The sequence below is a fragment of the Sus scrofa genome, chromosome 11 (assembly GCF_000003025.6).
Source record: "Sus scrofa isolate TJ Tabasco breed Duroc chromosome 11, Sscrofa11.1, whole genome shotgun sequence".
In the NCBI taxonomy this organism is placed as follows: Eukaryota; Metazoa; Chordata; class Mammalia; order Artiodactyla; family Suidae; genus Sus; species Sus scrofa.
The window spans coordinates 211,692-238,652 of record NC_010453.5 but is presented as its reverse complement, the minus strand read 5'-3'; the positions used below and the strand labels follow the sequence as shown (position 1 = coordinate 238,652).

General features: G+C 43.3%; 1 protein-coding gene and 1 pseudogene across 4 annotated transcripts in view; both read right to left on the bottom strand.

The window, feature by feature from the left end:
* Positions 1–26,961, bottom strand: part of RNF17 (ring finger protein 17) — a 126,583-nt gene that overhangs the window by 42,387 nt on the left and 57,235 nt on the right. For all 4 annotated transcript variants that reach the window (XM_021065407.1, XM_021065408.1, XM_021065410.1 and 1 more), the window contains 4 exons: positions 22,425–22,578; positions 19,621–19,736; positions 17,577–17,697; positions 14,105–14,225 (listed from right to left, as the gene is read on the bottom strand). In XM_021065407.1, coding sequence (XP_020921066.1) covers positions 14,105–14,225; positions 17,577–17,697; positions 19,621–19,736; positions 22,425–22,578 — 512 coding nt within the window. The remainder of the gene's footprint in view (positions 1–14,104; positions 14,226–17,576; positions 17,698–19,620; positions 19,737–22,424; positions 22,579–26,961) is intronic.
* On the bottom strand, positions 10,439–13,895 carry LOC110255784 (annotated as a pseudogene).

Here is a 26,961-nt window from a genome sequence, read left to right as displayed (position 1 = left end):
TTTCTTTGTTTCTATTTCATTGATTTCTGCTCTGATCTTTATGATTTCTTTCCTTCTACTAACATTAGGTCTTGCCTGTTCTCTCTCGAGCTGCTTTAGATGTAAAGTTAGCTTGATTATTTGAGCTTTTTCTTGTTTCCTGAGGTGGGCTTATGTTGCTATAAACGTTCCTCTTAGAACGGCTTTTGCGGCATCCCGTAGGTTTTGGAGTGTCATATCTTCGTTGTCATTTGCTGCCAGGTATTTTTTAATTTCCTCTTTGATTTCTTCAGTGATCCATCGATCCATTGGTTGTTTAGTAGCATGTTGTTTAGTCTCCACGTGTTTATGTTTTTTGCAGTTTTGTTGTTGTTGTTGATTTCCAGTCGTATAGCATTGTGGTTGGAAAAGATGCTTGATGTGATTCCAATTTTCTTAACGTTACCGAGGTTGGATTTGTAGCCCAGGATATGATCAATCTTAGAGGATGTTCCATGTGCACTTGAGAAGAATGTGTATTCTGTTGCTTTTGGATGGAATGTCCTATAAATATCTAGTAAGTCCATCTGGTTTAATGCATCATTCAGGGCCTGTGTTTCCTTATTGATTTTCTGTCTGGTTGATCTGTCCATTGCTGTCAGTGGGGTGTTAAAGTCCCCGACTATGATTGTGTTATTGTCGATTTGTCCTTTTAAGGTTGTTAGCAGTTGCCTTCTATATTGTGGTGAACCTGTGTTGGGTGCGTAGATATTTAAAACTGTTATATCTTCTTCTTGGATTGATCCTTTGATCATTATGTAATGTCCTTCTTTGTCCCTTAAAATAGTCTTCATTTTAAAGTCTATTTTGTCTGATATGAGTATTGCTACTCCAGCTTTCTTTTGATCCCCGTTTGCATGAAATATTTTCTTCCATCCTCTCACTTTCAACTTGTATGTGTCCCTAGAAGTGAAGTGGATCTCTTGGAGAGAGCATATATATGGGTTTTGTTTTTGTTTCCATTCAGCCAGTCTGTGTCTTTTGGTTGGGGCGTTTAGTCCATTAACATTTAAGGTAATTATTGATATGTATGTTCTTATTGCCATTGCATTAATTGCTTTAGATTTGTTTTTGCTGCTCTTTTTTCTTCCCTTCTTCTCTTGTTCTTTTCTGCCTAGAGAAGTTCCTTTAGTATTTGTTGTAAGGCTGGTTTAGTGTTGCTGAATTCTCTCAGCTTTTGCTTATCTGTGAAGGTTTTGATTTCTCCTTCAAATCTGAATGAGAGCCTTGCTGGGTAGAGTAATCTTGGTTGGAGGTTTTTTCCTTTCATCACGTTGAGTATATCATGCCACTCCCTTCTGGCCTGCAGAGTTTCTGTTGAAAAGTCTGCCGATAGCCTTATCAGGGTTCCCTTGTATGTTATTTGTGTCTTTTCCCTAGCTGCTTTCAAGATTTTCTCTTTGTCTTTACTTTTGGTCAGTTTGATTAATATGTGTCTTGGGGTGTTCCTCCCTGGGTTTATTTTATATGGTACTCATGCTTCCTGGATTTGAGTGAGTGATTCCTTCCCCATGTGAGGGAAGTTTTTGGCTATTATCTCTTGGAATATTTTTTCTGTCTCCTTCTCTCTCTCTTCTCCTTCTGGCACCGCTATAGTATGGATGTTGGTGCGTTTCACGTTGTCCCAGAGTTCTCTGAGACTCTCTTCATTTGTTTTCAGTCTTTTTTCTCTTTTCTGTTCTGCATCCGCAATTTCCACTAATCTGTCCTCCACCTCGCTTATTCGTTCTTCTGCTTCCTGTATTCTGCTGTCAGCTGCTTCTAGTGAATTTTTTATTTCAGTTATTGTATTTTGCATCTCTTCTTGCTTAAGTTTCGTATCTTGTATTTCTTTGGTCAGTGTTTCCTGTAAGTTATCCATCTTTGCCTCCAGTTTATTTCCAATGTCTTGCATCATCTTCACCATCAACAGTCTAGTCTTTTTCCTGGAGGCTGAGGATCTCATCGCTTAGCTGATTTTCTGGGGTTTTTCCTTTCTCCCTCATCTGAGTTATAGTTCTCTGTCTTTTCATTTTTATAGGTTTGGGGTGTGGTGACCTTTTTACAGATAACAGAGTTGTAGCCTCTCTTACTTCTGTGTCTGCCCCCCTTGTGGCTGAAGTCAGTATGGGGGCTTGCTGTAGGCTTCCTGATGGGAGGGGCTGATGCCTGCCCCCTGGTAGGTGGAGCTGATTCTACTCCCTCTGGTGAGTGGGGCTTAGTCTCTGGATGGGATTAGAGGCGGCTGTGTGCTGGGGGGTCTTTAGGCAGCCTGTTTACTGAGGGGCAGGGCTATGATCCCACCTGGGTTGTTGTCTTCCCTGGGGCTTCTCAGTGCTGACTGACAGGTGGGGCCAGATTTTCCCCAGAGAAAGGCACAGCTGCTGAAGATTCCCGAGAGCTTTGCTTTCAATGCCCTTCCCTCAAAACCAGCCACGTTCACTGCTTTTTTCCCAGGACACCCTCCAAGAACTGTGGTCAGGTTTGACCCAGATTTCATGGAGACTTTGCTTTGCCCTGGGACCCAGTGCACGTGAAAGTCTGTGTGCGCCTTTTAAGAATGGTGTCTCCGTTTCCGCCAGTTCCGTGGAGCTCCTGCACACAAGCCCCACTGGCCTTCAATGCCAGATGCTCCAGGGGCTCTTTCTCCCAGTGCCAGATCCCCACACGTGAGAGTTTGATGTGGGGCTCAGAACTCTCACTCCTGTAGGTGAGTCTCTGTGAACCAGTCAGTTTCCAGTCTGTGGGGTTTCCCATCCGGGAGGTAGGGGGTTGTTTATATCTCGAAATCGCCCCTCCTACCTCTTGATGTGTCCTTCTCTTTTTCTTCTGGAGTAGGTTATCTTTTTTAAGGTTTCTGGTCCATTTGGTGTAGAATGCTCAGTCTTTAGTGGTGAATTTTGTTGTTTTTAGAAGAGAAGCTGAGCGCCAGTCCTTCTACTCCGCCATCTTAATCCCATCTCTCAGAGCACTTGCGCCCGGTTTTCTCCCATAGGGCCTTCAGCCGTTCCTTTTGCCGCAATGCCTCTTCCTCCAAATGGCCCACACTGGCCACAGTAGCCACCATCTTGCCAGCCGACCCCCTGTCCTCTCATCCTCCTTTTTAAATGAGAGTTGCAATGTTTATTTTAGGATCTTTTTCCTTTTTTCGCTACACCCACAGCATGTGGACGTTCCCTGGCCAGGTATGGACTCTGGCACAGCAGCAACCCAAGCCACAGCGGTGAAAATGCAGAAGCCTTAACCCACTAGGCCACCAGAGAACTCCCTAAAATTTCTTCAAAGGAAAAACTTAAGTTCTTCCACAAGGAGCCTGATATTTTGCTAACGTAGGGGACGAACAATTTTTCCTTCTAAATCTAATGAAGCTCTTCCGTCCTCACTTGACATGAACTCTGAGCATCAACAGCTCTTTGCTTCTGGGAATGCTCTCCTTTGATCTACCATCTTTTTACTCCTCCTTCTGTACATGATAATGCTCAGAGATGCATCTCCATCCAGGGCGACTGAGAGGACAGATGGACACGATGGGCTCGTTTATCAGGGTGTGCTAACTCCCACCTGGATCACCTAACCAGCTCCATCTTCTGGGCTCCATGTTCAGATATCGCTTTTCTCCGTCCATTCTGTACGTACTGGGCTGAGAAGGCTAGGTGCCAGCAACATGGCAGCAGACAAAATAAGCAGGGTTCCTGTCCTCTTGGAGCTTATGGTATTGTGATAAAGATTAGGTAATTATAAATTATAAAAATAAATTATAAAGAACAAGGGAACGGGCCAATGACATCTAACCTAGTCTGGGAGATGGAGTCGGTTCCTTTGAGATTTCAAAAGGACAACTAGAAGTTAGTGAGGCATTCTAAAAACTGGAAGAAAACATGCAGCTTTGATGTTGTAAAACAACAGGCCATGGTATGAACCTAGAGGTAGACAGGCGCCAGATTATTTGGGAAACATTATGTTTTATTTTACACAGGATGGTGCATGTATGACACAGCTGAGCTCAGACTGCGGTACTTCACGGTTCTCTTCTTCCTATTCTTTGGGTGCTCGGGGCAGGCACTGGTCAAAGGAAGCTCATTTTCTAATCTGAGAACAGGCAAGAGGCACAATGAAAACAGCAGGTCTCACTGTGGTCCTCTGCAGTCAGCAATCTGGGGACCAAGGGGCAAGGAGACCGGCTGGGGCTTCCAGAGCATCAGAGGTGGGTCTACAAAAAAGAGGTACCCTGGGAGGGGCAAAGCAACGTGTTTTTGAAAAATATTCGAATAATCAATGGAACAGGACAGAAAGCCCAGAAATAAACCCAAATGCCTATGGTCAATTAACCTATGACAAAGGAAACAAGAACACACAGTAGAACAAAGACAGTCTCTTCAGTAAATGGTGCTGGGAAAACTGGACAACTGCATGTAAGAGAATGAAACCAGAACACTGTCTAACACTATACACAAAAATAAACTCAAAATGGATTAAAGACCTAGTAAGACCAGACACTATAAAACTCCTAAAGAAAAAGAGAAGCAGAACGCTCTTTGAATAAATCACGGCAACATCTTGTTTGAACCACCTCCTAGAATAAAGACAATAAAGACAAATAAACCAGTGGTACCTAATTAAACTCAAAAGCTTCTGCAAAAAGAAAAAACCATTAAAAAGAAAATGAAAAGGCAACCAGAGAATGGGAGAAAATTTTTGCAAATGACTCAACTGACAAAGGTTTAATCTCCAAAATATACAAACAACTCATACAACTCAACTAAAAACAAACAACCCCAATGAAAAATGGGCAGATCTAAACAGACAGTTCACCAAAGAAGACATACAGATGGCCAAGCAGGCACATGAAAAAATGCTCAATGCCACCAATTATTAGAGAAATGCAAATCAAAACTGCACTGAGGTACCACCTCATGCTGGTCAGAATGGCCATCATTAACAAGTCAACAAATAACAAACGCTGGAGGGGGTGTGGATAAAAGGGAGCCCTCCTGCACGTTGGTGGGAATGTAAATTGCTACAACCACTATGGAGAACAGTATGGAGATGCCTCAGAAAACTAAATACAGAACTACCATATGACCTAGCAATCCCACCCCTGGGCATATATCCAGACAAATATTTCATTGAAAAAGATACATGGAGTTCCTGTCGCGGCACAGTGGTTAACGAATCTGACTAGGAACCATGAGGTTGCGGGTTCGGTCCCTGCCCTTGCTCAGTGGGTTAACGATCCGGCGTTGCCGTGAGCTGTGGTGTAGGTTGCAGACGTGGTTCGGATCCCGTGTTGCTGTGGCTCTGGCGTAGGCCAGAGGCTATAGCTCTGATTCGACCCCTAGCCTGGGAACCTCCATATGCCGTGGGGGCAGCCCAAGAAATAGCAAAAAGACAAAAAAAAAAAAAAAAAAAAAAAAAGGAAAAAGATACATGCACACCTATGTTCACTGTAGCAATATTCACAATAGCCAAGGCATGGAAACAACCTCAATGTCCATTGAAGGATGAATGGAGTACGAAGATGTGGTACTCAGCCATAAAAAAAGGACAAAATAACAACATTTGCAGCAACCTGCAGAGAACTAGAGATTCTCATATTAAGTAAGTTAGAAAAAGAAAGACACCATACGACACCACTATATGCAGAGTCCAAAATACGGCACAAACAATCTATCTACAGAACCGAAAAGATCACGGACAGGTCAGAACATGAGAAGACTCTGCTGGCAGGTGGGAGGTGGAGGGAGTGGGATGGATTGGGGGGTTAGTAGATGAAAACTTGCGTTTGGAGTGGACGGGCAATGAGATCCTGCTGTGCAGCACAGGGAACTATATATCTAATCATTTGTGATCACACATGATAGAGCATAATTAGGGAGAAAGAATGTGTATATGTATCTTGCTGTGCAGCAGAAATTGACAGAACACACTGTAAGTCAATCATAAAATTTTTTTTCAAAAGTAACTTTTTTTTTTTTTTTTTAGGGCCACATGTGTGGCACATGGAGGTTCCCAGGCCAGGGGCCAAAGAGGAGCAACAGCTGCCGCCTACACCACAGCCACAGCAAAGTGGATCTCAGCCACATCTGTGACCTACACCACAGCTCACAGCAACACTGGATCCCCAACCCACTGAGGCCAGGGATCGAAGCCATGTCGTCACGGATCCTAGTCGGGTTTGTTAACCTCTGGGCCACGTCGGGAAATCCAAAAGTAAATACTTTGAACTGCAGTTAGTTAAGATTGTTGACTCTTTCAACTCTCACTTTTCCTCTGTCGTATTTGTTCTCATCTTTGGTGCTGGCTGGCTGGCTAAGGGGACGTTGAGTTGGACATACATCTAGTTTGGATTTGGTGGGATACAGTTTCAGGATTGAGAGCCACTCCCCTGTGGAATTATGCTATTGCTAGCCACTGGGTATAGGAATGGACTCCAGAAATGCTCCTATGGCTTTAGTGTCACAACATGAAAATATAAGGTTCGGTATAAAACTCGTAATAACCACTATGATAAGGATGCTGAAGACAAAGCATTTAACAAATACAGTGAGCCCCTCTATACCTGTTGTTCCGGCAAAACAGTGCTTCTCTTTCCATCTTAAACCTGTCTCAGTCTGGATGGGAAGTAGGGTCACCCTATTAGTTAATTAAATCAATACATCGCTAAATGTCAACTTGAACTGTACTGAAGATTCATTAAACAAAGCGTGAACTTTCTTGAAACATTATGTATACACATAATGTATATATTACACATGAAAGAAATGATAGATTTTCTTCCTAAAATTAACTACAACTTTTAGAAATTCACATGACCTTACCAATAACTTATCTACGGATCTAAAAGAAACTTTAAAAAAATTACCAATAAACAAATGTCAATCAACCACAGTAGAGAAAAGACTGATAACTTTTCTACTGTATAGGAAATATTATAAAATCTGACATTTCATGAGATAATTAGTAAAAAAACCAAGTTTTGTAGATGACTGAATTTTCTAATATTCGTGGTATTTGTCAGCTTTTGAAAACCTGTAATTTGTTGATTTCTTTTATCAGTCCACATTAGTGTTACTTTTGCTTATTTAATTGTATAGTTATAATTCTGCATTCCGTTTCTTAAAGGGGGTCCCCTGAATGGGACAAATTTCAGGCCCACCCATGAAACCTGGCTTTTCCCTTTGAGTACAACGTCCAGCATCCAGTAGGGAGTAACCATGCCTGCCTCTCCTCATCAAACTTTCTTAGCTACTGCAATGCCTGTGCCTCTCTCTCCATCATGTGGTCTTGCTAGTACATAATCAAAGAGACCCCCGGGGTCCCCAAGGCCCACCCACAGCTCCGACTCCCCGACCACTGCAGTGCTTTGAAGCTTGGAGAGGCCTCCCTCCACCTTTTTTTTTGGAGGGGGGGGAGCTACACCTGCAGCATATGGAAGTTCCCAGGCTAGATAGACAAGGGTTGAATCAAAGTTGCGGCCGCTGGCCTATGCAACAGCCACGGAAACACCAGATCTGAGCCTACACCACAGCTCACGGCAACGCCAGATCCTTAGCCCACAGGGCAAGGCCAGGGATCGACCTGCATCCTCATGGACAATAGTCCGGTTCTTAACCCAGTGAACCACAACAGGAACTCTTGCCTCTGCTTTAATGTACCACAGGACTTGGCACAACCTGCCCAGAGCTGCTGTCACTTCGGTCTCTCCAACAAGCCCCATTCCTGTGCCCTATTCTCAGGGATGGTTCACCGTCTGTGTGGTCACGTCAGTGATCCTGAGAGGCTCCCTCAACTCCCTCCTTCTCCTCGCCTACCACGAACTGCCAGGACCTGCGAGGTCCGCCCCCTTCGTGTTCATGAGCTACCCACTGTTCTGTCCCCAGGGAACTGTAACTTTGGTAGCCTTTAATACGCAATTCTAGCCAAACCCTTCATTTCCAAAACTCACACTCAGAGACAGCTTTCCAGCATGCACACCTCCTCTCAGTCCTCTGTTTAAAATCCTTCAATAGCTCCCCTTTCTTCAAGAGATATTTTAAGTGTTTGAAGTTAAAAGTTTGAGAGGTGAAGTGCCAGTATATGCCTCAGGGATCAAGGCTCTTTAACTGCCTCATCTCTGCAGTAGTACCGGCCCCCACTACTGTTTCCCCTCCCGTCAGCGGTGTGAGTGTTCTAACACCACGTCCACACACCATCCTTCTCCTGCACCCACGTTTCCTGTGTCCTGGTGGAACCGGGGAATTCGGCTTCGGGGAGATCTCAACAGCGAGCCCTCTGGATTCCCGGAGTCCTGCGATCCCCCTTCGCCCAGGCTTCAGGCATCAAGAGGGACGAGGGACCACCCCTTCCTATGACACACCAACTTCAGTCACCACTGAGAGGTGCAGCGGTGACAGCGCAGCAGAAGCTGTGTAAAGACTTCTTGCTTATATAGCTGAACAATAAGAAGGGAATAATGGCCTATTTTGGTTTTTATTCAAACAACTTTACTGAGGTGTATCTTACATGTCACAAAGCTCACCCATTTCAAGTGTATGATTTAATGATTTTTGGTAACTTTACCAAATGTTATAACCATCACCACAAAATCAGTTCTACAGCATTTTCACACACTTTTCACACACTCCTCCCCACGTAAGATCCCTCACACCCATTTACAGTTAATCCTTGTTTCTGTCCCGGCCCCTCAGCAACCCCTAACCTACTTTATTTATTGTTATTTCCCCACTGTACAGCATGGGGACCCAGTTACACATACATGTATACATATTTTTTTTCTATTATCATGCTCTGTCACAAGTGACTAGACATAGTTCCCAGTGCTACACGGCAGGATCTCATTGCTAATCCATTCCAAAAGCAATCCTTTGCATCCGCTAACCCCAAGCTCCCAATCCTTCCCACTTCCTCCCCCCTGGGCAACCACAAGTCTATTCTCCAAGTCTATGATTTTCTTTTCTGTGGGAAGGTTATCTATACGTTTGCCTCTTCTGAAAAATCTGCTTCTTCTATTGCCTAGATTAAAATTTTTGAGGTTTATCCACAATGTAGATGTCAATTTGTTCCTTTTTATAGCTGAACAGTATTCCATTACACGAATGTACTGTGTTTTGTCTATTCATCAGTCCCTGGTTAGTTACACTGTTTCCAATTTTTTGGCGGGAATATGAATAAAGACACTATGAACTACGCCTGCGAGTGTGTGCAGGGACGTGTTTTCATCTGCGCCAGGGAGATCTATCTAGGAGAGGAAGTGGAGCCCTTCCGTGTTCAGATTTTGAGAGATGTGGAAGCCATGTCCCAGGGAGCCACGCCCTTGGACATGCCCCCTAGTGACGAGGGGAACCTCACATCCTCATCAGCACCTTTAACCTTCTGACGGGAACAGCTCTTCCGGGGGAAGGGGGGGGAGAGAGAGAAGGCGCCTCACTGTGGTTTTCAACTGCATTTTCCTGATGCTTAATGACGCTCAGCATCCTTCATGAGCTGATCAGCCAACTGGATGTCTTCTCGTAAATGTCTGTTTATACGTTTTACCCATTTTCTTTGGGTGGACTGTCTTTTAGTGAGTTGTACGAGTTCTAGGAATTCCAGATACAAGTCCTTTATGGGATACATTCAGCAAATATTTTCTCCCAGTCTGCTGTGTGTTTTTCAATTACTGAATAGAGTCTTTTTTTTTTTTTTTTTTTTTTTTGCTTTTTAGGGCTGCACCCACAGCATATGGAAGTTCCCTGGCTAGGGGTCAATTTGGAGCTAGAGCTACCAGCCTACACCACAGCTGAAGCCGTGCAGGATCCGAGCCACGTCTGTGACCTACGCCACAGCTCATGGCGACACTAGACCCTTTACCTGCTGAGTGAGGCCAGTGATTGAACCCGCAACCTCATGGTTCCTAGTTGGATTTGTTACCACTGAACCACGAAGAGAACTCGAGTCTTTTGAAGTAGACAAATTTTGAATGTGTTGAGGCCACCTTACCAATTTTCTTTTCTTTAAAAATAACTTCTTAGTTCTGGATCACAAAATACAGGCAGACAGGAGGGCGCGGCCTGTGACCCCTGGCTGCACTTCCCTTCCACAAGCACTGCTGGAGAGGCCCAGACTCAGGCAGCCCAAGCTCACTCGGGAGGTTTAAACAGATGCCCTGTGCACGATGCAGGGTGCCTTCCAATCAGGCCTCTCAGCCCACATCTGCCAATACTGCCACTGCACTGGCTGTACCAAGTGGCCACGTCCTAAAACTTGAATGAACAGGTCACAGGTAAATCATTCCAGCACATCAGAGCCAAGCTTTTAGAAGGGCCTTTCCTGACTAGCAGTGAGCAAGGCCCCTGCTATACCCACCTCCTATGCCCCGGCCTACCCGTGTGGCCCCTGGGTGGCAATGGAGAGAGAGGAGACCAGGCCAAGCAGGAAGAAAAAACACTCAGTTTTACTGGGCTCAGGCTAGGAACCCACGGGTTTGAGGATCTCTGAATCAGTCCGTTTTCTCCTGTATGTTCTTTTCAGCCTGCTTCCGTGGCCTCTTGAGTGGCTTGTTCTTCCAGTAACAGATCTTGGCCTTCTCCTTCCTCTTCTCCTCCAGGGTGGCTGTTACCGCCTGGTGCTTCCAGCCAACCTCACAAGCCAGGCGCTCTAAGTAGGTGAACTTCCCGTAGGCGTCAAGCAAACCACCCTGAAGGCAGCAGGAACCACCACCTGCCTTTTCTCATCACAGGGGTCGGCATCCCATCAAACACCCTGAGGCCACGCTGGGTCTTGGGGCAGCATGCCTCACACCATCCAGAAAATGAAGCTGGGGGCTGGGCCAGCCTTCGTCAGCTTGCAGTGGGAAGCCAGGTACTTCTGTTTGTTTCTGCAGAAACTGCCAGAAATGGGGATGCCTTCAGAGCCCACAAGCCCTGGCTTTCCTCCCAGAAGCACTGTCAGGCAGCCCAGGAGATAGCCTCTGCCATGCAGCACCAGACCTGCTGCCCTTCCAACATCCTCGGCAGAGCTGCCTGGGAGAAAAGCTCAATTTTCTTCTTTTATGGATTGTGCTCTTGGTGTCTTATCAAAGAAATCTTTGCTCAATCCACTGAATTGCAGACTTTGTTTTCTTCTAGAAATTTAGTTTTAGCTCTTAATTTTAAGAGTTTAAACCATTTGAGGAGTTCCCATCGTGGCTCAGTGGAAACGAATCAGACTAGCATCCATGAAGACGCAGGTTTGATTCCTGGCCTCACTTAGTGAGTTAAGGATCTGGCATTGCTGTGAGCTGTGGTGCATGTAGGTCACAGGGACGGCTAGGATCTGGTGTTGCTGTGGCTGTGGTGTAGGCCGGCAGCTGTGGCTCCGATTAGACCCCTAGCCTGGGAACCTCCATATGCTATGGGTGCGGCCCTAAAAGACAAAAAAAAAAAAAAAAGCATAATCTATTTGAGCTGGCCTTGTGTATGGTGTGCGGTAAGAACTATGCGCATGCAAATTAAAACAACGAGATCTCACTACACATCTACTAGCATCTCCAAAACGCAGCACACCGACAAAACCTAACGCCGGTGAGGATGTGGAGCAAGAGGAACTCTCATTCACCACCGGCGAGAATACAAGATGGTACGCCACTTCGGAAGAAAGTTTGTGGAGTTTCTTATAAAACGACATACTCTAACTCTATGAACCAACAACCGTGCTCCTCGGTCTTTACCCAAAGAGATGAAAACTGACATCCACACAAAAACCTGCACACAGATGTCCGCAGGAACTTCATTCACAACTGCCAGAAGTTGGAAGCAACTACGATGAGTGGGTAAATAATCTGTGATACATCCAGACAATGGAATGTCACTCAGTGCTAAAAAGCAATGAGCTTTCAAGCCAGAACAAGCCAGGGAGGAAGCTGAGGTGCAAATTACTAAGGGAAGGAAGCCGCTGTGTGGAGGCTGCACTGGATGATTCCGCCGTGGAACAGAAAACAGCACAAACGTCCATGTTTGCAGAAGCTGGAGGGGGGAGGATGGGTGGGCTCTCGCAGATGGTTCAGGACAAAGAAAGTCCTCCGTGTGATACCACAACGGTGGAGTCAAGTCATTACACATTAAAACCCACAGAACAAACACTAATATAAACTACAGACTTTGATGCTTCTGACGTATCAATATGGTTTTACCGACATGAGCCAATGTACCACTTTGGTAGCTGATAGTTGGGGGGCGGTTGTGCCTGTGTAGGGGCAGGAAGTATGGGGGAACTCTGTGCTCCATGTTCTGAACCTAAAACTGCTACAAAATAAAGCCCTTTTAACAAAATGAAAAGGATTATAGACCTGAATATAAAACATAAAACTGTAAAACCTTAGAATAACACATAGGAGAAAATCTTTATGATCTCAGGATAAGCAAAGATTTCTTAGTTACAACATTAAGTGTCTAAATAATAATGGAAAAATTTTTGCCAGATTGGACTTAAAAGCCAGAATCCTCTGCTTTTTGAAAGACACTTAAGGAAGCTACAAATTGGAAGAAAATATTTGAAAAACAGATTCCTAATGAAAGACTTGTATCTAGAATGTGTAAAGAACTCGGTACTTCAGTAGCAATCGCAAGACAATTTTTAAGAAGGGCAAAACATCTGAAGATACTTCACCAAAGAAGAGATACAGATGCAAATACGCACATGCTAAGACCCCTAATGTCATTAAAGAAATTAAAACGAAAACCTACGAAACACCAGCACACGCTTATTAAAGGGGCTAATATAAACACAAAATGATAAAATCAAGCGCTGGCAAGGACACAGAACAGCAGGACTCTCAAACGTAAGCATCTGGCAGTTTGTAATAAAGTTAGAAATAAGCTTACAAGCAGCAATGTCACTCCTAGGTATTTACTCAAGAGAAAAGAATCTAATACATACGTTTACACAAAGATCTGTTAAAAAAACCTATTGCTTTATTCATGAAATCTCCCCAAACCCAGCACGTGGGGAGATTTGTCTGTTCAAATCTGGACATTCGAAATGGCCCAAATGTCCCTCACGTGCTAAACTGTAAGACTGGGGTGAATCCATCCAATAAAAACTCCTATACAGGTGACGCAGTGTGGATAAATCCCAAAGGCGTTATGCTAAATAGAAAAGCCAGACACAAAAAGGCAAAACACTCTGTGATTCCATCTATATGAAGCTGTGGAAAAGTCTAAACCGTAGAGGCAGAAATCCACTCAGCAGGCAGGAGACTGATGACATGAAGGTACACAGGAAAACTGTGGGGGAGGGAAACTGTGTTTCTTGACTGTGATGGTTGTTTGACTACACGTTTCTATTGAAACTCTTAACTGCACCAGAAAAGGGTAAACGTTTACTGTGGATGTTACATTATTTCGATGGTTATCTTAACAAACACCGTCCCACACACGGAAGTTTTTCCTGGCTTTCCTTCCCTCCCTCCCTCCCTCAGGACCTGCAGTGACAAGGACAGGCCCTCGCTCTCCTGCCACTGGCTGCTCTGGCCTTAAGGTGAGCGGGTCGATGCAGGCCTCCGCCGGGTGGCCCCACTTCTCCAGTTCACCCCAAGAGGCATTCTGCGGGGGGGTTACCCAACACTGGCGTTCTTGAGGGCTGTGCATGGGAGCGCTTCCCAAGACCCTCAGGGGCCACCCAACCGCACCAGTCCCTCCTGCTTCTTGACTTCGAAGCTTCCCACTCCCTCTTGACACCTCTGCCTTCTGCTTCCGGGGTCACCTCAACCACTGGCCTGTCTGGGGATCAGCACGATGGTTCAAGCCTTGTTCTCTTTCAAAGTATCTACTTGAAGCAGGAAAAATTCACACGTCTGCACATGAGGGTGCGAGCTCTCCGGCCAGCACCTGCGCCATCCTGCTGCCTCCTCCTTGACCCTCTTCACCACAGGCACACGCCATTCCTATTGCTGGAGAGTCCCTGAGATATGAAGGGGCTAGATAAATGACTCCAACTATTTTTCCTCCTCTTTTTAGTGACCCACAACAGGGACAAGCTTCACGTCTGTGGCCTAAACAGATACCTCAATGGGGAATGATATGCCAGTTTTCCTTCCTGTGAATAAAGTGTTACACATGGACTAAAAATACAAGTTTATAGGTCCACTTACCCTACTTCATAAGATGCTAGGCCCTCTTTGACTAGCTGGTCATTAATACTGGTAGGAGCCATTCCAGCAGCATCAAGAGAATCGAAAAGCTCAACTACGAGCACATTATCTTCCAGAATTTCTGTAAAACCATTAAGACTAGTTTGGGGAAAGAAATAAATATGTTGCAAAATACACTTAAGTGAAGCAAGTTTTAAAACCCTGAAAACTTAATTTCCTTTATTTTGCAAAGATAAAGTTTCTGGCTCAATGATGTCACTCTCTCTCTAGAGGTAAAAGCAGCATTTTCAGACATAAAAGCATTACCAATGTTAATACAATTTTTATTTTAGGTTATTGTGTACTGTTCCATAATAAACCATAAGCAGTTTAAAGCTTTTAGATTCATAAAAATATCGTGACATTGGAGTTCCTGTCACGGCTCAGCAATAATGAACCCAACTAGTATCCATGAAAATGCAGGTTCGATCCACGGCCTTGCTCAGTGGGTTAAGGATCTGGTATTGCCATGAGCTGTCATGTAGGTCACAGATGCGGCTTGGATTCCATGTAGCTGTGGCTGTGGTGTAGGCTGGCAGCTCTAGCTCCAATTCGACTCCTAGCCTGGGAACTTCCATATGCCAAGGGTGCAGCCCTAAAAAGGCAAAAAACAAACAAACAAACAAACAAAAACAAAAAAAAACTGTGACATTTATTTATTTTTTATTTTTATTTATTTTTATTTTTTGTCTTTTTGCTATTTCTTTGGGCCGCTCCTGCAGCATATGGAGGTTCCCAGGCTAGGGGTCGAATCGGAGTTGCAGCCACTGGCCTACGCCAGAGCTACAGCAATGCAGGATCCGAGCCGCGTCTGCAACCTACACCACAGCTCACGGCAACGCCAGATTGTTAACCCACTGAGCAAGGGCAGGGACCGAACCCTCAACCTCATGGTTCCTAGTCGGATTCGTTAACCACTTCGCCACGACGGGAACTCCTGTGACATTTATTTATTTATTGGTCGCACCCACAGCATGCAGGAGTTCCTGAGTCAGGGATCAAACCCATGGCACAGCAGCAACCCAAGGTGCTTTAGTGACAACACCAGATCCTTAACTCACTGCACCACAAGGGAACTCCTGTTGTGTTTCTAAACTGTTTTATTACATTCTGTCATGTTACAGAGGAAAAAAGAAATGAATCAAAGTTAATTCAGGCCAGTGCTTATTTGTGAAATTTTATAGTTTTTATAAGAATGGAGCAAACTTTAAAAAATTCAATCCAGAGCAATAACTGGAATTTTTTCCCATCCTTCTGTTTTCAGGACAAACCATCTAACCTTTTCACTTATTAGGTCTAACTTTTTTTGGCCACACCTGCTGCATATGGAAGTTCCTAGGCCAGAGATGGAACCCATGCCATGGCAGCAACTCAAGTTGCTGCAGTGACAATGCCAGATTCTTAACCCACTGTCCCACAAGGGAACTCCCATTCCTGACTGCTTTTTTTTTTTTTTTTTTTTTTTTTTAGTGATACACCCATAGCATATGGAAGTTCTCAGGCTAAGGGGTCAAACTGGAGCTGGGCGGCCACAGCCACGCCAGATCCTTAACCCACTGAGTGGGGCCAGGGATCAAACCTGCAACCCTCATGGACACTAGTCAAATTCATTATCACTGAGCCTTCTGGGTATTTTAAACAGACCAGATATGTGATCTAAGCTATCTGAGCCTCAATAAACTCTGACCTCTTTACCTTCCCTCTCCTGTGCTCCCTTCTGGGCTGTGACCACATGCTTCCACGCACAAGTTCTTGATTCCACAGGGCCAGCCCTCCCTGGGTCCTACATCTTCGCAAGCTCCCCTGCTCTGCTAACTAAAATTGAAATGTCCCTTGTTTATAAGGTAACAAGGTATACTTTTGTCATCCCTGTGTTGGTTCCTGGGGAAAGACGTTTTAGGTCCAGCAGGGCCTTCTGACACTCCTTAAATAAAACTATCTCGGTAAAGATACACTACAATTAGTGTTTAGCTATTACTGGTATAGCAAGGAATTAAGATGAGAAAGGGGGAGTCAAGAAAAATCCCAGGAGTCATGTCTTCAGGGGTTAACCTCAGGAGGAGACATTTAAGGGAGGAGCTAAAAACCAACAGAATAAAATACCAAAAGGTGAACCGGGAAGCAGAATTAAAGCATATTAAAGTCAACTCAAAATCAGTGGAGGTTACTCAGGACGGGAGGCCCTTAATTTACTGTTCGTATCAGAGAACTCAGACATGAAAATTCTATAGACTAGCAGAGTTCCCTTGTGGCCCAGAGGTTAAGGATCTGGTGTTGCCACTGCTATGGTGCAGGTTTGATCCCTGGCAGGGGAACCTCCACATGTCGCAGACACAGTCAAAATAAAAATTCTATAGACTAAGGATACAATTTCCATAACCATATTCCTCTAAGGGAACTACTACTTCAGAACAATGTCTTACGTCAAGGTGAATAAATCAATAGAGACTTGCAATCATTTTTAGGTTATGTGGCCATGTGCAACTGACACCGAAGCTTTAATTCTCTCACTGTGAAACAGGTTAATAATGCCATGATATCTGGGTTTGTTAAAAGACAGTATAATGAAGATGAAAAACGGACGCGGTAAAAGGTACCCTTCAAAGTCCCACACAGCGACCCCAGGAAAGCACGGCCACCTGTGCTGCACGGACACCTGCTCAGGCAACAGGGACAACCGCACCTTGATCCCAGCTTTGTAAGCGGTCAAAAGCCCAGGTAATAACAGATTCCGAATCCTCTGCGACCAGACTGTTTCAGAATTCTTCAAATTGAGAAAGGCCATGTAGAATATACACTGTGTATTCTGCTAATAACCCCAGAGATTCGGGGTTATTAGCAGAACCATCTACACAGCACTGTATCTTCCTGTCAGCTCAGATCGGGTTTGGCCAATAAACTTTTGACTTCCACAACTTGCTGGGTTACAGAACTGTGGGCTAGTGCTCAGCCTGTCTATCTCAGACCCAAAATGTTCCAAAAAAGAAGTAACTTAAAAAAAAAATATGCTGAGAGCCTACGGTTAAACTCAATTCAGTCAAATAAAATGAAACAAACAAGCAAGAACGATTCACCAGTGATGTCCCATCTCTCCTCACTCTCCTGTCAATTAAACCTTCACTCCAAGATGAGGGACGGGGAAAAAAAAAAGAAGAAACAAGAGACGCTAATTCCTGGCTGTGGGGCCTTCACGAGGCCCTCTTGAGGGTGACTGTTCTTTAACGGGCATTTTTGACGCATGTGCCGATTTTAGACGCGACCGCCTGCAGAAGATGTTACTCCACTGTCCTAGTTCTCAACCAGGGTTATCGCTCACTATTCGTACTGCTGACACACACAGTTTACTGTAAGATCTGGCCAAGGTTCCAGCGTAACGCTGGTCTGATTTAAAGTGAGGATCCCACAGCCACAAGTACAAATGGAAATGGCTTACTGACGACCGAGCATGTCATAAACTTGTCTTGAGTCTTTTCCTCGAACTTTTCTTTGGCTTTTCTTGACCACTGCCTTGTCCTTTCACATGGTTCAATATAGGCCAGCTTGCATTTAATCGCCTGCAATCAGACAAAAGCACACTACTGAGAACGCCATCGCAGTTCACAGCCATTTCAGAATTAAAATAACAGTGGTAACATGTGTACACAGCTAAACTCGAGCATTTGCTTTTATTTTTATTTATTTATTTTTTTTAGGGCCACACCTGAGGCACATGGTTGTTCCCAGGCTAGGGGTTGAATCTAAGCTACAGCTGCCTGCCTACACCACAGCCACGTAGGATCTGAGCTGTGTCTGTGACCTACACCACAGCTGAGGGTAATGCCTGATTCTTAACCCACTGAGAGAGGCCAGGGCTCAAACCTGCCACCTCATGGTTACTAGTCGGATTTGTTTCCACTGCACCACTAGAGGAACTCCTAAACCCATGTCTTTTTTTTTTTTTTTTTGTCTTTTGTCTTTTGTTTTTATAGGGCCACACTAGTGGCATATGGAGGTTCCCAGGCTAGGGGTCTCATTGGAGCTGTAGCCACCGGCCTACAACACAGCCACAGCCACATCAGATCTCAGCCACGTCTGCGACCTACGCCACAGCTCACAGCAACGCCGGATCCTTAACCCACTGAGTGAGGCCAGGGATCAAACCTGAAACCTCATGGTTCCTAGTCAGATTTGTTTCTGCTGAGCCACAATGGGAACTCCTAAACCCATGCATTTGAATTTAATATATATTAAAAAACAGATGTCCAAGGATGTTTCTAACACTACCTATAAATGCAAACAGCTGGAATAAATAGAGTATGATATTAAGAGGTACAAACTAGTATGTATAAAATAAGCAACAGGGATACAACACAGGGGAGAGATACAGCCCAATATTTCACAGTAACTATAAATGAGTTATAAATTTCAAGAATCAGGAGTTCCCGCTGTGACTCAGCAGCAACAAGCCTGATTAGTATCCTGGAGGGTTCGGGTTCACTGTCTGGCCTCACTCAGTGGATTAAGGACCTGGTGTTGCTGTGGTGTAGGCTAGCGGCTATAGCTCCAGACAGACTCCTAGCATGGGAACCTCCATATGCCATGGGTTTGGCTCTAAAAAGACAAAAAACAAAAGAGAACAAAAATTTCAAAAATCATCAATCACTATATTGTACACTTGTAACATATAATATTGTACATGAACTATACTCAATTAAAACAATAAAATCCTAGTAACCTATTAAAAAAAGAATACAAACCAAAAATGAAACAAAACTAAAAAAAGAACATTTTGTTGAATGAATTACTGTGCATTCAGATACCTGAATAAGCACTCTTACTATGATAAACTGTTAAATGAAAAATCAGGTCACAGGAATACATATAGTCTCATCCCTTAACCATTAAAAAATACAGAAAATACATCCAAAGTGTTGAATAATTCTGAGTGATTCCCCTCTCATTCAAGTGTTTCCTGTAACATTTTACCCATTTTTAAATGAAAAATACTGCTCAATAACAATTCAAATAGTAGGAGTATATAAATCAGGAAATAAGCTTCCTTAACTTGACTTATCTCTGGGGAGTAGGATTCCAAGAGAAGCATAAATTTTTTTATTTGTTTTTCCAGACTTCTTTCTCTTGCACACATTATATATATTTAAACATAAATGGGATCACAGTAAAACCATTTCTGTAATGAGTTTTTTTCACGATATATCATATTCTTACCACCTTGTGCAACTATTTCAAAATACATATTACAAGCTACAGACCAGAAAGTACTTACAAAGACACATATACATGTTTATAATTAATGCTTACTTGCTAAAATATATATGATTACTTAAAAAGCATCTATAGAAACCCATTTAATATGAGATTATTCACAGAAAAATCATAGTTAAGAAGACATTTCTATGGTGAAAATGACTTCTAAAAATACTTTCGTGTTTGTGCTAATCCTCTAAAAACCCCATCATTCACAATTAGGACCTTACCTTCTCTGCAGGATTCAGAAATTCATCCTTTATTTTACGCATTTCTTTAAGTGTTATTTTTGCTGTGTTGCCAAAGTCCACATATTTAACTTCAACTTCACGATGTCCAGGCAATCCTTCAAAAATTATGAAATTAGAAATCCCAAACTTGGAAAAAAATATCTGGCAAAATGTAGACTGCCTACAGTCAGCTAGATTAGAATACTTTCATGTTGAGCATACAAACTTAGCATTTTTCTAAGATAAAAAATACTTCTAACATGTGAATTTAACAAAATCAACCATAATGCACAGCTGTTCAGACTTGGTGAATGAGAAACTAATAATTTAAATATCCAGAGGACAACGAAAATCAGGGTAACAAAACAGTCATCAAATGTTAGGTGTTAAAGTTAGGACTGAGGTTTGGAGTTAGACACTGAAATGCCAAGTGATTCTGAGCAAGCTAATTAATGTCTTTAAGATATTATCCTAAGCAAGTCATTTTTTCTAAGCCTCATTATTTCATGTGTGAAGTGGGTGTACTAATATTTAAAATACTTTGCAAATCACCAAACACAAAGTAAACCCTTAACGTTTGTTATCAACACAGGTAATCAAACATGGCAAAAGATTTAATAATCCTATTCATTCACATAACAATATCTGCGAAATTAAAAAAATTATCTGGGGATGGGAGTTCCCTTTGTGGTGCAGTGGAAACAAATCCAACTAGGAACCATGAGGTTGCGGGTTCAATCCCTGGCCTCGATCTGGTGGTGTTGTGAGCTGTGGTGTAGGTCACAGACGCAGCTCAGATCCTGCATGGCTGCGGCTGTGGTGGAGGCCAGCAGCTGTAGCTCCGATTCGACCCCTAGCCAGGGAATGTCCATATGCCATGGGCGTGGCCATTAAAAAAAATTATCTGGGGATATTGTGAAAGACGAGCAGAGACGGACCTTTAAGCCAATCTAGTTTTCATATCTTAAATTTTTTTTTTTATTTTTAATTTTTGCCTTTCTAGGGATGTACCTGTGGCATATGGAGGTTCCCGGGCTGGGTGTCAAATTGGAGCTGCAGCTGCCAGCCTACGCCATAGCCACAGCAATGCCAGATGCAAGTGGTGTCTGCGACCTACACCACAGCTCACAGCAACACCGGATCCTTAACCCAGTGAGCAAGGCCAGGGATTGAAACTTCGTCCTCATGGATACTAGTCAGATTTGTTCCCACTGAGCCGGGACAGGAACTCCTAGTTTTCCTATTTTAAAGGACAGCAAAGAAACCTCTGGAAGGTTCAAACACACCAACATTTGAATAAAGATCTATCACAAATGATCTTTTTTTTTTTTTTTTTTGGCCATGCGCACGGCATGTAGAAGTTCCCAGGCCAGGAATCGAACCTGAGCCCCAGGAGTGACACCACCAGATCCGGAAGTCACTGCGCCACCAGGGAACTCCACAAACTGACGTTTCTGTAAATACTCAAAACATGACGGACCTTAGCTCCTCCCAGTACATGTGTACAGCACTACAGAACCTGCTGCCATCACTTTCCAATTTGAAAACGAACACAGTACCTCTAATTTCAAAATGGAAAAGGTTCAGGCATTCTCTGCTGGTTGGCGGAAGGAGCAAAGGGGTGGACCAGCACTGGTCCCACCCGAGAGGCACCCAGACGAGGGTGGCCTCGCAGGAGGGGCGTCTGCGACGGCTGAGGGGCCGAGCGACTCTCAGGTAAGAGAAGCAGGGGACGGGAGCTCTCTCCTTGCCATGAGGACCCTCCTGCAGGAAGGCCCTTCTCAGCCATGAGACTCTTACCATTCCTCAAGTCCCCGAATGGAGCTGTACTTTTAAACAAAACAAACAAATGGATGCGGATGGAATTTAAACAACTTTTTTTTTTTTTATCCCAATTATAAATCGCATGTGGGAGCAGAGTGAGGAGACAGGGGAGGTCTCAAAATTCACCTCCCACCCATTCTCTCTGATGAAAATGCTCCACCTAAATGTGGGAATGAACCGAAAAGCAAATGGGATCCAGAAAACGAGAGACCCAGTACAGGAAAACGAGAGAAATAAACTCCCAGAGTGACACAAGTTCAGTAAGCCTAGAGGACAAGCAGCCTAACCGGAGCAGATGAGAGAAGGATGTTTTCACCATTATATATATACTAAAAAAAAAAAATAAAACCAGCATTATCTGAAAAGTCTAATCACGTGGAAAATTGTCAACTATTAGGAAAATGTAGCCATAAATGAAAAGAAGGTGAAAATTGATGCAATTATTAACTCAGAATTAAACAAATATACTTTAGGGAGTAGCGGTGAAAACACGTGCATAGAATATAAATCTAAAAACTGATTTAACTGTGTGGGAGGGGGAGGGGACAGAAGAGTCATAACAGCTAAACTTATCTAACACAACCTAAGGATAGACACCAGCTAAGCCTGAAGATTCCACAAAGTACTACATATTATGAGAAGAAATAACAGATAACTCAAGAAAGCTGCAAGAGAGAAAAGCACCTATTTTTTAGGAGGAGACTGGAGTGTGTGTTGTGGCATTTACCACTATTTAATGTTTTTAAATAAGGCAAACATGAGAACACAAAAAATGGCTCAGTCCTAGTCAAATCAGGTGAAACCCAAGGAGCCAGTGACTGCTCTCCCGACAAGATCACGAGCTCTCGAAAGCTGACTGACAGAGCAAAACTGTGAGGTCCAAGAACCACGGCTTCCATGGTTTCACGGGTACAGACGCGAAGGGCAGTTTTGCAGTGAAGGGTAACACGTCGCTGTACCAAGAGTGTGCAAGTGCCTACCAACAACTTTTGCTCGGTACCAAACTCCATCTTCAAATTTAGCTACACAAGCTTGATCTTGAACCGGACAGAGGATTTCCAGATTTTCTCCATTTTCGCTTTTATAGAATTCCTCGACTGTCTTTAACAGAAATAAAAAATCCAGGCTCTCTATCTGAGAAACAAAGGGATTAAAGCACTGTAGTTTAATAGAAACTTAAAATTTTAAATGCTGCATGAATTATAGGCGCTGCTCATAAAATTATGAAGTATTAGAACTGAATTAGATATAAACGTATTTATATTTGAAATACAGAAATACTATATAAAATTAGCATATATACACACATAAAAATTTTAAAATCGTCTTTCTCTAGGTATCTTAAGTATGTTTCTCTCCACATCTTTCTATACACACACTCACCATACTTTTGTTACTACCAAAAAAGAGACCATTTCATACACACAATGTATAATCTGCATTTTTTTACCAATTCTCATTTTTTCTATTTCAGCAAGCATTCCTACTAGCACTTTCAGACCATATTAGATTTCCCTAACTGATCAAACCCAGGATGAATCTAAGACTGCATATGTAATTACCTCAGTAAATCTTATAATTTACTATAGTGTACTTATTTTTTTCTTTTAAGGCTGCAGGTATGACACATGGAAGTTCCCCAGCTAAGGGTCGAATCAGAGATGCAGCTGCCAGCCTACTCCACAGCCACCCCAACTAGGGATCTGAGTCTCATTTGCGACCCACACCACAGTTCACGGCAATGCCAGATCCTTGATCCACTGAGCAATGAGCGAACCCACATCTTCATGGATACTAGTTGGGTTACCACTGAACCACAATGAGAACTCCTGCAGTACTCCTTATTTTTTTTAAAGGACTCTGTCTTGTAAAGCACTTACCATTTTTCTGCAGAATGCCCATATTTTGGATTTATGTGGTTATGTCCTCATTCTGTTACCTCCACCGAGTAGGATCCCCCCCCCCCCGAATTTCCCAAAAGCTCACGGTTGTATCTATGGATTTGATCGATTCGAGGAAAATCTTCTTGGCCAGACTATATCAGAGTATACTCAATTTGCGACACATCAAAAACACATTCCTGACTCACTGCTGATATGCGAAGATTCACCTACGGCGTGGGGTGGGGTGGTGATTCTGATGCCTTCGTCGTACAGTTATGTTTTTCCCACCAAGTAATTCATGTAGTGCTACCGTGACATTGCATGAATGTCCGGTCTCCCATCAGCCATCCTTCTAATGGTTTTAAGGTGAACTGATCTTTAAGTCAATAACTTCAGTAGACTTTGTGCAATGACTGCATAATTGAATAGAGCTTTCTCTTATTAAACTGGACTATTCGGTTATGTTAAAATGCAGTTCTTGGAGTTCCCTGTAGTGTAGCGGCTTAAGGATCTGGCATTGTCACTGCAGTGGCTTGAGTCACTGCTGTGGCGCAGTTTCAATCCCTGGCCTGGGACCTTCTGCATGTTGTGGACACGGCTGAAAAACAACGACAACGACAAAAACAAAAACAGAGAAATTAAGCCATTTCCAGATAAACAAGAGGTGAGAAAGTTGACTACCACTGGTTCTGCCTTATAAAAAATGTGAATGCGAGTCCTTCAGGAGGAAATGAAGGGATGCTCAAGTGAAACTTAGAACCACAACAGGATATAAAGTTCTGTGGTTAAGGTAAGTACACAGATAAATACGATTAACTTCGGTTTGTAACTACACTTTTATTTTCTATAGGATCTAAAAAACAAATGCATAAAAATAATCATAAATCTGTATTAGCGAAGGCACAATGTACAAAGATTAACCTGTTGGATCAATAATATAAAGGGAGAATGGAGTTGTCCAGGAGTATGTTTGCGTGATTCAAGTTAAGTTGGTATCAATTTACATCAGACTGTTGTACCTTTAGGATGTTGTATGAAATCCCATGGTAATGACAGATAAACACATGGATATACGAAAGGGAGTGAGAAACAAACATGACGCTACAGTGTTTGCACACCCACGCCTACGACTTCACAACATTACCGGGGGAGGCAAACCAAGTGTTCTTCAGTGGATGAATGGATTAATAGTCCTACCATATCCTACAACATGGATCAACCCTGAGGGCATTTTGCAGTGTTGCTGCAGCTGCAGCTGGATTTGATCCCTGGCCTGGGAACTTCCATATGTTGCTGGTATGTCCCCTCAGAAAGAATAAACTTAAGAATAACCATAGCCAAGGAGGCAAAGACTTGTACACTACACAGCACTGCTGAAATTCAAGACCACGAGATAAATGGAAACAGCTCCCATGTTCATGAGCTGATGACTTAATATGGTTAGGACGTCAAATCCCAGACGATTTATAATCCAGAGCCACCCCACCACAATCGCAATGGTGTCTGACGCAGAATAGAAAAACTCATCCTCAAAGTCACTTGGGATCTCAAGGGACCCCAGACTTCCAAAACAATCCTGAAAAAGAAGAACAAAGTTGGAGAGTTGATACATCCCGATTTCTAAACTTGCTACAAAGCCACATTATCTAAACAGTGTGCTAATGCCATAAGGACCGACAGATAGGCCAGTGGAATAGAACAGAGAGCCCAGCAATAAATCTTCACATTTTATGATTGACTGATTGACTGAATTTTGACAAGAGTGCCAAGACCATTCAACGGAGAAGAGACCATCTTTTCAACAAACAGTGCCAGGAAGACTGGATATCCGTATGGGAAAGAATCAAGTTGGACCTTTCTCTTACTGTGTATACAAAAACTAGCTCAAAATGATTCAAAGACCTAAACGTAAGCGCTAAAACTATGAAACTCTCAGAAGAAGAAACAGGGTGGAAGAGCTTTGTGATACCGATTCAGCAAATCTGTATGTCAGATATGACAGCAGAACACAGGCGACAACAATGACAAAATAAAATGGACTTTGTCAACGAAGCACTTTTTTGGATCAAAGAATGCTATCAAGAGAGTGAAAAGGCAAACCACTGAATGAGAGAAAGTATCTGAAAATGATGTATCTGATAAAGGATGAATATCCATAATGTGTAAAGAACTCCTATAGCCCAACAACAACACACCAATTAATCCAACTCATAAACGGGCAGAAGGCTGCCACAGATGCCTCTTCAGAGAAAACATACAAGTGGCTGATTAATAAGCACATGAAGAGCATACTCCACGGTGCTGGCTGTTACGGAAATGCAACTCACATCCAAAGTGAGGCAACACTTCACCCCCGGAACTGGCTATTTTTCAGAAAATGGAAAACAAGTGTTGGTAAGGATGTGGAGAAACTGAAATCCTGGGGCACTACCTGCTGGTGGGAGTAACACGTGTAGCCACCACAGAACACAGACTGGTAGTCCTCAAAAAGTTACAAAGAGTTATACTATAAACCAGAAATTATATATATACCCAGGTATATATCCAAACAGATGACTTACACACCTATGTTCGTAGCAGCATTATTTCAAACTGCCAAAAGGCTGAAATAGTCCAAGTTCATTATCAAATTAATGGATAAGCAAAACTTGGTCTATATATATACTGAAGTAGTATTATTCAGCCTTGAAAAGGAATGAAATTCTGAGGGAGTTCCCACTGTGGCTCAGTGGAAACAAAAATGACTAGCATCCATGAGGACACAGGTTCGACCCCTGGCCTCGCTCAGTGGGTTAAGGATCATTGCTCATTGCCATGAGCTGTGGTGTAGGTCGCAGACGTGGCTCAGATCCCGAGTTGCTGTGGCTCTGGCATAGGCCCGAGGCTACGACTCCAATTTGACCCCCAGCCTGGGAACCTCCATATGCTGTGGGTGCAGCCCTAAAAAGATAAAAACAAACAGAAAAAAGCAAAGGAATGAAATTCTGATACATGCCACAGCAGGCAAACACTGTGCTAAGTGAATAAGGCAGGCACAAAAGGAAAAATACTCGTTTCTGCTTAGGAGTCACCTCCTAGGAAAGGCAAATTCAGAGAGAAAGAAATCAGAACGGAGGTTACCAGAGGCTGAGGGAGGGGAAATGCGGAGTTCCTGTTTAATGATTCTCAGTTTGGGATGATAAACTTCTGGACATGGATAGTGGGGCCATCACTGAAGTGCCATTTACACTTAACTGTTAAAATGGTAAACTTCCTGTTACATATGTTTTATTTTTTAAATTTTTATTATAGTTGATTTACACTGTTCTGTCAATTCCTGCTGTACAGCAAAGTGACCCACTCATACACACACGCACACAGATACAGACTTTTTCTACTAACTGCCATCATGTTCTATCACAAGTGACTGTGCTGTACAGTAGAACCTCATTGCTTATGTATTTTATTTTGATTTAAAGACACTAAGAAAAATCAACAAAAGAAATACATGTGAGTCCTCTTAGTGATAAATCAGCAAGACCCTACGAGCCACGTGGGAAGTCAGTCCAGCGTGGTGCATGCTCGATCCTGACTCCCCTCTTCTGTGGCTGTGTGACCGGCCTCAGGCAAGCTGCCTCACCCCTCGGGTTAGTTT